This window comes from Lingula anatina, chromosome 6 (genome assembly GCF_051362555.1).
Source record: "Lingula anatina isolate TDL-2025a chromosome 6, LinAna3.0, whole genome shotgun sequence".
Classification (NCBI taxonomy): Eukaryota; Metazoa; Brachiopoda; class Lingulata; order Lingulida; family Lingulidae; genus Lingula; species Lingula anatina.
In genome coordinates this window covers 3,981,049-3,994,542 of record NC_141772.1, presented here as the reverse complement: position 1 = coordinate 3,994,542, position 13,494 = coordinate 3,981,049, and the positions used below count along the sequence as shown (strand labels likewise).

General features: G+C 35.4%; 1 protein-coding gene across 1 annotated transcript; it reads left to right on the top strand.

Moving 5' to 3' along the window:
• Nucleotides 1-27: 27 nt before the first annotated feature.
• On the top strand, nt 28-13,263 carry LOC106162383 (thioredoxin reductase 1, cytoplasmic). The gene is made up of 17 exons (XM_087014430.1): nt 28-333; nt 3,410-3,470; nt 3,709-3,795; nt 4,062-4,192; nt 4,468-4,540; nt 4,975-5,043; nt 5,592-5,642; nt 6,104-6,141; nt 6,267-6,371; nt 7,763-8,104; nt 8,628-8,720; nt 9,249-9,325; nt 9,922-10,075; nt 10,452-10,559; nt 11,134-11,229; nt 11,587-11,721; nt 11,992-13,263. Exons 1-17 carry the CDS (start codon nt 232-234, stop codon nt 12,058-12,060), a joined length of 1,791 nt encoding a protein of 596 aa, XP_086870556.1. The 5' UTR covers nt 28-231; the 3' UTR covers nt 12,061-13,263.
• The last annotated feature ends 231 nt before the right edge of the window (nt 13,264-13,494 follow it).

The following is a 13,494-nucleotide window of genomic DNA, read 5'->3' as shown; positions in this document are numbered from 1 at the left end:
TCGATTTCCTTTGGCTATGAGATTATTATTAAGGTCAAAGGTCGTCCGTCTCACGAGAATAAAAGCCGGGTGGTATTTTGCAGCGTCATCCAGACAACTCTGACGTTTAAACAGCGTTGAAGTCTGAAAGTACGTGGATCCTTTGGATCATTTATCTCTGAGGTTACTTTCAAGATTAAACGAACACGTTCACCGGCTCCCGAACATAACACCAGCGTTCGGGCAGCAAAAATGGCGCCACTTGCGGGGGACCCGAAAACTATCGTGCAAGATCATATTAACAAGCACAAAGTGATGATATTCAGCAAAACTACCTGTCCTTTTTGCAAAAAGGTAAAGAAGCGTATCATTTTTATCTCTGGTGTGGTTGGAATGGAAGAGCATGAGTCTCGAGCGTGTGTATCACGCGCAGTGATTTGTATTGGAAACTTCTCGATTTTGTCTAAAACTTGCAGTCTAGATTTACATGAAAGAAATCACGTCCATTACGATGTCAGTACCTTTGATTTAATGAAGTTGTGTTACAGAATCCCAGATTATTTTTTGTTTTACCCACAGCGTTTACTATCACATTCAGGGGTGGAGCCATGGTTATTTGCTCTTTACTGTTTGGGCAGAATTTCTATCTGGAGCAGCACAGGATCAAGATATATGTCAGATATTCAGACATGCTGAAAACTTTTCAGAATGGCCAGACATTTGGACCGACAGTATTAAAAAATTTGCTGGACCGAATGGATTTTTGTGGGACCGAAAATCACCCTATTCGAGAGGGGAATATTAGTGTGACACCCCCCCCCCCCCCCCCTAAATTCGCCACTGACATTTGAAGACAGTTTTACTTGTTTCATAACAGATTTCATAAAGTCACTGATCAGTCCCATATGAGAGAGGGTCCTGTGGGTGGGGCGTTCATGGGCAATAAAATCATCAATTCACAAATCGCAGTAAATAAATATTTATTCATATCTTATTGAATGCTTGTTTAAAATCACAAATGGCCATGTATAATGACTTTGTATCATGAAGTTAAGAATTCAGAGTCCTCAGAATGGGTTGCTTCATGGATCAAGCTCCAAAAATAGGAACATTTCACACATTTCTAGACATAAAAAGCTGTTTTCACGGGTAAGCAAAATACCCAATATAGGCAGCAAGAGTGCACTGTCAACAGCCTGAGATTCTGTTAACAGTGTTATTACTTCATCTGTCACTCCTAGTAAGGTTTCCAGCATCAGCTTATTAGTTTAGCATATTCTCTAGGTGCCTGAAAATGTGCAGGGTAGTGATTGCGGGGCTGTTATGTAAGAGAATCACTTAAACTGGTCTCCTGCACTTGACACAACAAATGACAATAGTTTCCATGGCATTTTACTGATGCTTTAATCAATATCTGACATATATCTCCTGTATTGCTCTAAGTAGAAATTCTGCTCAAACAGTAAAGTTAACTTGATTATAAAACCTATACTACATTTATAAATCTTATGGGACCTCCTAAATTATCTGCAATCTTGTTTTTCTACAGATGTTGTATGAGAAAAAAATAGGCATACATACTTAATTTGTAAAGCTTATCTCTTATACAGAATTGCAAACCAGGTAGAGAGGCTTTACATGTGTCGCAAAATTGACTATGTACAATGTTGTTGGAAAACTGCTCAGAAATTGTGCAAACAAATTAAGTAACAGGTGATCAATCTTAAAACGGAAAATCTGAATACTAATGATGGAATGTTTTTTAGGCAGAACATTTGATATGAAAAAAAAGCTTTATGAGGATACGCTGAATATTTGTTGCTTGCAGTACGTGCTTTATGGATATTGGTTACGATATTTGATTTCCAGTTCTAATCAAGCATGTCTGTTAAGTGAAGCATGACACAGTAAATGAGAAACTTATATAGTATCAAGTGTACTATTAAGCTGTACAATTACTAGTAGGATCAATGTTCCGTCATTGGTTACCTGGGTAGACCACACTGTGATTATCTGATATATAATCTCTTGAAGATAAGCTTTCATAGCTTTAGGCTGTACCTCGAGCTCGGTACACAGTGTTCAAGTGGTGATAACATGATGGAAACGATCAATAAAGAACAAATATCCCCATTTCACCTATGCTTTTTATTTTAATATTGTTATTTCTCTCTAGACTTAGCTGTCTTGTACTGTTGTAGTTTGTTTGTTTTTCAATTAGCTATTTAATATTAAACTACTTAATATTTTACCATGCCAAAGTAATTTATCTGAAAGGAGAACAGTTTATGAGTCACTATAATTTGAAGAATGGTCTCAGTAAAATGATGATTAGGGAGAGGAAAATAATGGACAATTTTTGAAGTTAGCAGAGGTCAGTATGTCGTATTCCTCGCCTCAGAAGAGTTATGTCCGTCAAGACACAGTTCGTTTATTTTTTTATTGCCTCTTTTAAAGTCCTGGTTGCTTCATGTGCTTTATCAAATCATCATATGTAAGCCCTGGAGTTAATCAGATTTTACTGTAGATTTAACCTCTAATTTTGTTTTTTTATATACTCATGAGAAAAAAAAAACACTGACTGATGATGAGATTTTTGATACTAAATTTGTCTTGTTTAATTTTGCATTTCCTTTTTTTCCCTTAAAAATATTCATTTGTAATCTCTAAGGATGTGACATTTAGATTACAACGGAAAAAAATATTATTAAATCAATTTCTTTGGGCTTACTAGAATCTGTTATTAATTTGAAAAGTGACCAGATAAAAGATGTCACCGCTTTCACAAGGTTTAAAATTAATATGAAAAAAAAGTGAGGCACTTTTCCTTTTGTTCGGTTGTACATCATTTGTGCAAATGCCTAACAATTAGTATGCCAGCATCTACCAGTTTTGCCAGTAGTCTCAACAAAGAGCACATTTGCTAATTGTGCCATTGCATGCTGGCCTCTGCCTTCCAGGGGTTCATATTTCCCTTCATAGCTTGAATAATGATTTTAAAGAAGGAAAATCTTGAATTTGATTATTCTTCATCTTTTTAATGTTTGTTTAAAGTTCAAATTAATAAATGCGATTGAGCTGAAGTTTTGACATTAGCGAGGGTCGGGTTAATTTGTCTTTATTTCTGTTCTCTGTGTGGATATATGGTAAATTGAGGTTTTTCCTTAAGGTACTGGTTGCTTTCAAAAAGGGGCTATATTGTGTGGTAAATAAAGGTTGACATCAAGGACAGATCAATATCTGTGGTCTTTTATTTATAAGAAATATGTACTTATGGTAATGCCTAGTTGAAAAATGTCCAATATCATGCTATAATCTGTCTGGGCTTTTTTTTTTTTTTTTTTTTTTTTTTTTTTTTTTTTTTTTTTTTTTTTTTTTTCTTGAAATAAATTGAAATTAATATTTGTTTTCTTTCTTTGTTTTTTGTCAGGTAAAGGAACTGTTTAATTCATTGAAAGTGGATTTCTTTGCTCTAGAGCTGGATCAAATTGGTGAGTTATCTTTGCATTATTTAATGTTATTCTGTGGTACTAGTAGAGTTTTCCTTAGGATCTAGGGACGTATGATATGATGAACAACTCACCAAATTTTACAACTTACATAACCTGGCTTTGGCAAAATTTTGGCAAAATCCCCAGCCAAAAATGAAGGTATCTTAAGTCTTATTACAATTAATCACAATTTTTTTTCATGTCTTGTAATGATGTCTGTATATGTTTTCCATTTCAGACAATGGGGGCCTTATACAAAGTTCATTAGCAGAAATCTCTGGCCAAAGGACAGTACCAAATGTTTATATAAATGGGTCACATTTAGGTTTGTTGTGGTTTGATAATTTATATTTGAAATTGCCTTTTTAGCAACTTTATTAAATGTACAGCATGTGCACAGCAATAGTAACTGTTATCATTTTAATTTTACAGTGACTGTACAAACTACACTTCACCTGTGAAAAATTTGAATTGTCTTTCAGTTATTTATTTATTTTTTTTTACATCTGTCTTGGGAGTAGATTTATCTAAACTGCAAAAGGTGAAAAAAAAACTACCATGAATACTGTGATGCTATATCTGTAATTATAGGAGGATGTGATTCCGCTCTAGCGGCCCACGCCTCAAATAAATTGCTACCTCTGATCAACCCAAGCACAGACCAGTATGACTACGATTTAATTGTGATTGGTGGGGGCTCTGGCGGCCTGGCTGCTTCAAAGGTGTGAATGGTCTCTAATATGTACTGAAGCTACAGCTTGTAAAGTGAATGGAGTAGTTGACATAACTGTAGTCACCTCTGTTGAAGTATTGAAAATTGGCTTGTGATTAGTCTCTTAAACTCTAGTCACATCTGTTGAAGTAATGGCCGTGATTAGTCTCTTATACTCTATTCTACTCTGTTGAAGTATTGGTTCGTGATTAGTCGCTTAATCACATGTTCATTTAAGGTAAGTCTTATTATTTAATTCATTATTGTTTTCATTTTTTATTGTAGGAAGCAGCGTCTCTTGGCAAAAAGGTTGCTGTTCTGGATTTTGTAAAACCCACACCTGTAGGGACAGCTTGGGGTAAATTTTGTATTGATGTATCTCAATGATGTCGTCTTTTCATAGAGTCGAATTGAATGGGGTTGCTTTTAATCCTATTCTGCTGTATTTTTTTAAGTAATAAAAATTGTCAGAGCATTAATTATGTCTTGAAGATTTTTCATTTAAATGACATAGGTATATATTTCTATAAAGTTTACATAATTGCAACGTGATGAGCAGTATTAGATCTTGCTGTGAAGAATATGATTCTACATAAATTCAGTGATCAGAATTAAAGACTAGTTGTTGGGCTTTGGATGACTGATGTGCTTCTTATAACAGTGTGTGTAATAAAAAAAAAATATTTACCAATTATGTCTATCCTGCTGACCAGTTTTTGAATGATTTTTCCCCCCATCGCTGACGTTTTCATCATTTCATTTGATTAATCTGAGAATAATGGAATATTTCAGGTCTTGGTGGAACATGTGTCAATGTGGGGTGTATACCAAAAAAACTGATGCACCAGGCGGCTATATTAGGTAGGAAGTTCAGAGCAATATTTAATATTTGAGACATTGTCTAATATTTTTAGGCAGTATATACATTAATTGCTCTATCTTTTCAATGAAAAGTGTGGCAGAACTTAAAAGTTTTGATATGTGTGTTTAGTGAGATTTTTTATTGCCAGTTGAAAGAGTTGGTTGTGACAGGTGTGTTAGGTGTATCGATTTTGGCAGTTGGATGTGTTTGGTGTGTTAGATTGTGGTAATTCAATGTGTTAGGTGTGACAAGCCCGTGTAATCAAATGTGTTTGTTATAAAAGTGTGTTTGGCCCTGAAGTGTATTTGGTATCACTTTTGGCTATTGAATTTGTATGACAGGACTTGACAAATGCTGTGTTGGTTATGAAAAGAATTTTGTCAGTTCAGTGTATAAGGTATATGAAGAATTTTGCAACATATAATTGTTTTTAAATGTCAAAGAATCACCCGGTATTTTTACTTTCTATTTTGTCAGAATGCTAAAATTGAATTGACACACTTGGAGCATGGTGATTTTCATTGTAACTGGTTTCTTTGTGTTGCAGGCCATTCTCTAGAAGATGCCAGAAAGTTTGGTTGGGAATTTGATGAAAAAGGTGGGAAATCCTTTGTCTTTAATTGTCATTGGAAAATGTAAAATCCTATAGTACTAGTAACTGGTTTTTGCTTTTTTTTAAACAGTCTATGTTTCAAAGTATATGGTTGCACAAAGTAGAAGGGCAGTTATCGAAGTCAAATACTCAATAAAACTGATATAATTCTATGGTATTATGCTTTCCAGATTTGGAAAAAAAATATTATGGTGGTCCCCATTAGGAATTTGTTCATATCTCTCGGCATTATAAGCCTTTGTGCACGATGTCACATTCTAATGATTTCTTACAACTAATTATAATAAGCTTATTTTATTTTCCTTATAATCAGTTATTTGACAGGTATTAATCATGATATTCTCATTATTTTTAAAAACAGATTTTGTGTACTGACCTTTGCAGGAACAGTTTGTGACACCGTTGTTAATTGTGTTATTTAAGGCTTCATATTATTTACTTTGCAGTGTCTCATAACTGGGATACAATGAAAAGTGCTATTCAGGTATGTATTCTTTCAGTTTTTTTTTTTTTTTATAGTATTGTAAATGACAATATAATTAATTATATTCTCAAAATTATAAATATTATTATTATGATTATTATTACTAGTATTGTGGACACTTTCAGGATTATATAGGATCTCTTAACTGGAAGTACAGAGTAGAACTTAGAGACAGAAGCGTGGACTATTTTAACAGCTTTGGAGAGTTCAAAGACCCACATACAATCAAGGTACTGTAACAGTTGCTGGTCTAATGTTATTTTTTACACCACTCGGTATAGCTGTTTTATATGATTAGAACAGTCTTTAAGTGTCACAATAGTCTCAATAAATCTCAAGTCTAAGTGTAACACAAGCCTGGTTTAGTCTTTTTGAATAAAACAAACCTGGTTCAGTCTTTTTGTATAACACTAGGCTGGTTTAGTCTTTCTGTATAACACTAGGCTGGTTTAGTCTTTCTGTATAACACTAGGCTGGTTTTGGTCTTTCTGTATAACACTAGGCTGGTTTAGTCTTTCTGTTTAACACAACACTGGTTTTCCCCTGTTGTATAACACAATAAGTATACATACACAGGTTATTAAGTTAGTCATTAAGCATTTGTATTAAACTTGGCCCATGTGGCATGCATTACTTAGAAGATAGGATTGTGGAATAGCCGAAGGACACAGAACTTGCACTTGGGAGATGAGCATTTTGCCTGACACAGGAGTGTAACTTGTGAATTATTCATTTTGGTTTTGACATTAGTTCCAAAGCTGGTGATTTCTGTTTAGCAAGATAATTTTGCGATCAGTTCCTCTCACTGCAGATTTAGAGTTCTTTTATTAACTAAGATAATTGGCCACATCTCTCAGTGTCCATATAAATGATTAAAACAAATCCCCTGTGTGGAATTTTCATATGGTAAATGTGTATATTATGTTGGAAGGCCATGCTCTGGGGAATATTACAGATGAAATTAATATGGGATATCATGGAGGTTCATTAGTCTATGATTTGTTGTTTACTATATGTCCTTCATCCTTGTTAGCAATCAGTTGAATGTACAAGCAATGTAAAGGTATTGATTTTAGCTCTGAGCTGCTGGCATTTTTATGTGATTCATGTAAAACTTGAAAACATTGAGAAGGCAAATTACATGCATGACTGAAGCCTGATGAAAGCTGCCTCACAACTGCAGTTACCAAGGTGTTTTTCCTAGTACGGTAATTAATTAAAAATTTCAAACACCCTGACTCCTTCCGATATTTTACTTTTATCGTGTTTTGATACACACATAATGTACTTACTAACAAACTAACTTTTCAACTTACCAACTGAACTTTCAGGAAAAATTAAAGAAACATCATGTACAGGAAAATTGAATATTTATTAAGTTCAAATATTATTACTATTGCAGTATTGAAAGTTGACTCTGAGAGATGCCTCGGGTTAATTAGTGAGGAACGGGAAATTGGAATCCTATACACATAGCAGAAAGGTGTATTGAACTTTTTTAATAGCCAACCAACAGTTGTTTAAATAAATATGGAATGCATTTTTATTCCTAGGTCAACACCCAGTTATAGGAGGACATTTCTTTTCTGTTTTTATTACTTGTGAAAAAAAATTGTTTCAGGCAACTAACAAGAGAGGAAAAGTTCAGGACCTCACTGCAGCCCATTTCCTTCTAGCCATGGGGATGCGACCTCGGTACTTGGGCATTCCAGGAGACAAAGAATACTGCATCACCAGCGATGATCTCTTCTCCCTGAAGTACTGCCCAGGGAAAACCCTGGTGGTAGGCGCGTCGTACGTTGCGCTGGAGTGTGCGGGTTTTCTCGCGGGGATTGGGCTGGATGTGACAGTCATGGTGCGGTCTATATTGCTGCGCGGGTTTGACCAGCAGATGGCGGAGAAGATAGGGGATTACATGGCCAACCATAGTATTAAGATGATCAGGGAAGCTGTGCCTACAAAGGTGGGTACCAGTACAAAGAGAAGGTGAATACACACCGGGCAATATATGGAGATCTCTTGTTTAATATATTATTAATTATCAAGAACCTGCGGAAGAAGTCAGCTGGCAAGAAACTTTGAAACTTGGGAAGAGGTTTTATATCTTTCTATAAAAACGGACAGTTCCTAACTTGCGTGCCTCAGACAATTTATGACTGCATTCCCACAGATTTAGATCGATCCAGATGGATTGATCTAACTCCCTGGGGGTTCATGCTAAATTGCTGTCAGCCGAGCGCGCACTATAGTTAATTACCCCCTTACAGCTTTTAGTAGGCGGGACAGACATTTAAGCTGGTTAAGCTGACACCAATCTAGTGAGACTCCCCAGGGGGATAGATTGATCTAAAAATCTGTGGGAATGCAGTCTATAAATTACTGTAGAGAAAAAATTCTGTCTTGATACAATTTTAAATATCTTGCATAAACCATTCTGAACATTTGCGTACTAGATTTATTTGACTGAATGTCTTTGTTCACTGTAGATTGAGCAGATTGAGAAAGGGGAGCCAGGGAAACTGAAGGTTACTGCTAAATATGTGAAGACTGGAGAGGAGTTTGTTGGAGAATACAATACAGTAAGTTTGAGCTTAGAGAGGGGAAACACTTTCACCTAATTTACATTCCACATTTCTTTGTCTTTGGGGTAGAAGATTCAGGCCAAATGCTAAAGATTATAATTTGAGTTATAAGAAATGTGAAATATTTTGGTATGTGCCAAATTCATTTTTGATTTTGACCAACATTTTGGTGTGGATAAAATTATCCAGCACTCTTTCTAACGTGTTTAACTAAGTGTGAGCCCAGAAACTGATTACCATGGACAAACTAATTGGATGGTTTTTCATTTAGATTCACTTGGAACGTATATTTGGTTAAAAGTTCCCTTCATCATCATCATTCAGTCCACTCCTGTGCTGCTTTAACGCCAGGTCCTGTCATTTTATTTCCTGATGAATGTAACTTTAAGTGCATAACACAGATTATGAATTTTACATTATTTTTGGGAAGGATTTTAGGTTTCTTTGTACTGGGCAACTGAGGTAAACTACCGTAAGCCTTCTTTCATGTTTAAAACATATCACTTATAATTTCCTGTTCTGTAGGTATTGCTTGGAATTGGCCGCGATGCCTGCACCAATGGGATAGGGCTGGACAAAGTGGGAATCAACCTGAACCCAAAGTGAGTCACAAGAGGCATCATCGTGATTGTAAAGTACTCTATAGTATCAGATTATTGGGTAACATAATGCATCTGACGTTTGCATGTCATGGAATTGATATTGAGAAATACTATCATGGCATTACGCTTGAGCAGAAGAACTTGGAAATTATTTCCGTTGAAATTTGTTCATTATCAGATAATATGTTTTATGATTGAATTGAAGTTATGCGTAAGAGATGTATTCTATAACCAAAGCTCATTGGCTTGTTCAAAAATAGAACAAGTTGAAGAATAGTGTCTGGGATGCCTTCCTTAAAGAGTGCAATAAAAAAAGGCCATTTAGCAATATAAGAAACGAAGATTGTATTCACAGGTGTGATAACTAAATTATTAGTCTGCATGAAAATGAATTGAGCAACCTCTGTGCAAGTCAAAGAGGAATATATATATATATATATATGTGCCTCAATAGCCAACACATTTGCATGAATGCAATCTTTAGACAATATATTATGTACAATTTTGTTTTAGAATATAGATCAAACAAAAAAGGAGAAAATTCAGAGCAGCTATATCTATATCTCTCATTATCATCATCTCTCTCTGTCTTCCAGAAATGGCCAGGTTATTGCCGAGGCTGAGACGACCAATGTCCCCCATATTCATGCCATAGGAGATATCCTGGATGGCAAGCCAGAGCTGACCCCTGTGGCTATACAGGCAGGCAGGCTGCTAGCCAGGCGACTGTTTGGAGGGGGTAAAGAGCAGGTAGGTGAACCAGGTTCATTCAGGGTCATTTGGGGGGAGGGGGAGGTGGGCAGCAATGTGCAAATAGGATAATCTGGGTCTTGTTGGGGGGTGGGGGTCATGTGGGGTGAGATTAATGTGCAGGTGGGATATTTTGTGTTGGAGGGGGGGGATGCTAAGAGACAATGTAGATGTTTGTTAAACCTGGTACTGATGGATATGATAAGAAACTAGTAGGTGAGATTTCTGTTCTGTGCTTATGTAAGGCAGATTTGGCAGAGGAGGTTATATAACTTGGCGCAGTCATGTGTAAGGATTCGTGGATTGGTGTGTTATGTTTGCGAACCTTTCAGCTAGTGAGTGGCAATAATTGAGATTATTGATTTTTTTTTTTCAGTGTGACTACACCTATGTTGCAACCACAGTTTTTACTCCATTGGAATATGGCGCTTGTGGTTTCTCTGAAGAGGATGCAATTGCAAAATATGGAGAGGAAAACATTGAAGTGAGACTCTGAAACCTTAAGAATATAGATTACATTTAGAAATATTATCAGTGGTTGGGGAAGGAAAACTTGCAAACAATCCAATATAATTTGTTCAATGTTTACAAATATCCACAGTTAAGATACTGCTTTGCTTTCTGTGGGGATTGCATTTTTACAATCATTTTGGTGAATACTATAGCCTCTTTAAGTCAGCTGTAAAATGTTACAGGAGATTTTGATCTATGGCAGTGTTATTTGATATTTTATTATTCTAGAAAATTATAGGTATGTTTTCAAAATTTTCTTGCTACAGTGATATCAAATACCAAAAACCAAGTAATAAAACTGTCTATTGAATATACATACCTACCAAGGCAAATCATACCATGATTTTTTACTCTTAGTTTTAACATTTTGAATGTGTGTTATCAGTATATGAATCAAACTTTTTTTCGTTATTATTATTTTTTTTAATATACCCTGTAGATATGTTTTCAGGTCATGGTTCCAAATGCTGCACATCCTGTTTCCATTATAATTACTATCAGTAGTTGTGATGACTTGGGTTGAGATTGTCTTGATTGCATTTCAGGTGTATCACAGCAACTACCGCCCTCTAGAGTGGACAGTGCCTGGGAGGGAGGAGAATGCCTGCTATGCAAAACTTGTCTGCTTGAAGACAGAGAATGTAAGTATAAATAAAGTCTGAATTGCCCCCTAAGCTGCCAGAAGTTCTACTTTAAATTTGAATGCCTGAAATTTGAGGGTCACCACATTGTATACAAACCATAGTCCCTTAAAAATCTGGAAGTTATTATTATTATTACATGGTAAAATTATTTACCATATTTTTACAAAGACAGTGGGTCAAAAAACACAATGCTGTGTGTTGGATTTTTTACCAGTCCAGTAATCTTTCACAAAAGGTGATCAAACAGTCTTCTGTACTTTGGCCTTCTATCCAGGTCTCCTTCTATTATAATTATAAATGTCCCGACCCGTTCCTGCAATATCTTATGTGTTTGTTTGTTCTTCTTCACTCCAGGAGCGTGTGATTGGTCTGCATGTAGTGGGTCCAAATGCAGGGGAAATGACCCAAGGGTATGCTGTGGCTCTAAAGTGTGGCGCCACCAAGGCCCATTTCGATGCCACCATTGGAATACATCCAACCACCTCAGAGGTAAGTGAATGGGACACTGTCAAAAATTTTTTTTGTTTGTATTTATTTTGTATATATTAAATTTTATAATTATTTATCATTTTATTTTTGTATGAGCAAAGTAAGTTATTTTTACCAAAATTGTGATAAAATGGATAACACTTTAAAAGGAGTCACACTTTCTGCTTATAAAGAGCTTACGTCATAAAGAGCTCTCCTATAGATGTCAGCATTGTATTTTTTTCCCCTCCTTGTCAGCAGTTTTTGACCAGTTTTACTTTCATTTTACAGGTATTTACCTCACTCAGTACAACCAAGAGCTCAGGACAACCAGTAGATCAAGCTGGCTGCTGAGGTTAAGCCCTGCTGTTGCCAAATTAGAGAGGAGTCTCAAGAGTCACCTGTAGATGTCACCAGCGTTCCAGGAAGAACATTTTCACCTATAGATGTCAGCATTGCATCATCATGCCTGTGTCAGTTCAGCACGTACAAGATTAAGACTTTGAACATGACCTAGTAGCATATACATTGGATGTTGAAGCAAGGCTAATTATTAACTGAATGCATTTCACTTAGATGATTGGCTAAATAATTTTACTATCGTCTTGTTTGTCATTATAATTTTTTGGTGATGTGTGGAAAAAAGTTGCAACTTTACCAACTCGTACAAAGGTGAAAACTAAAAAAATGATCTGTGACTCTTGTGAAGAATGAGACTCCTTTTCTAGGCAACGGCAGGGCCTGTTATGGTTTCCCTGGTAACCATTGGCGGTGTAGCACCTGTCAGGTGTATTGATGATGGCACTGCTTGTAACCCTTAGCTAAGGGAGAGCAAAGCTTGATGTACATCGCCAGTGGAAACCAAAACTAGTGTATTATACTTCACTAATACGTCAATTCTTAATAATCATCTGAATATTTTTTTTTTCTTTGGTTGCTGTCAATAGTGTTTACTCTTTGTGGGCTCTTGCTGACACAGCTATTGTTTTGGTTGAAAATTATGCAAACTTAAACAGTTATTGTTTCCATCAGATATTGATGTGAGGTTTTGACTTGATAGCACCAATGTTGAAAACTCTTATTTGGTAAACTGCTGTCAACAGTTGTGAAATATGAATTTAAATATAAATGCATTTTAATATTATAAAGTTTAATTTATTTTTTGTGGAAAAATATTTTTGCAGGTGATGTAAATGTTAATGTGCTGGTTTTAGCCTAGTTTCCTAATTCAGCTCGTTTTTAACGTGGTGGACACTAAAAAAATTGTCATTACTGAGGTGAAAGATGTTGCACATGTATTAAGAAAAAAATACTTGAGTATGTTAAGTATTTTTTTGTTGGTGTTTTCGATTACTGAAAATGAAAACCCAAGTTTAACTTGAGATTTGACATGGTTTAGAGACCACAGCAATGGAAATTAATTTGGAAAACTGACATAATCTTGATATTAAGTAACGCAAAACTGGCAAACACTTTATGAACTAAGTTTTGTTTTTTTGCAGATGAAATGTAATATCTTAATGATACTATTGCACAAAATTGAATTAAATTAAATTTTAAATACACCAGATAAATTTTGTTTCACTATCTCACTTGTGCCCACATACTTAGTTCAGACATGAGCCCAAGTTTCAAAAAAAAAAAAAAAAAACTGATATAGAATCTCAAAAAAACAATCTCAGGAACCATCAGAATTAAATTAAAAAATCTGGAATTCCACGTTTTTACAGAAAAAGCTCATGTCTGCTTAGTTTCACATAACAATATTCTTCTATTCTGGCACACATTAATTAA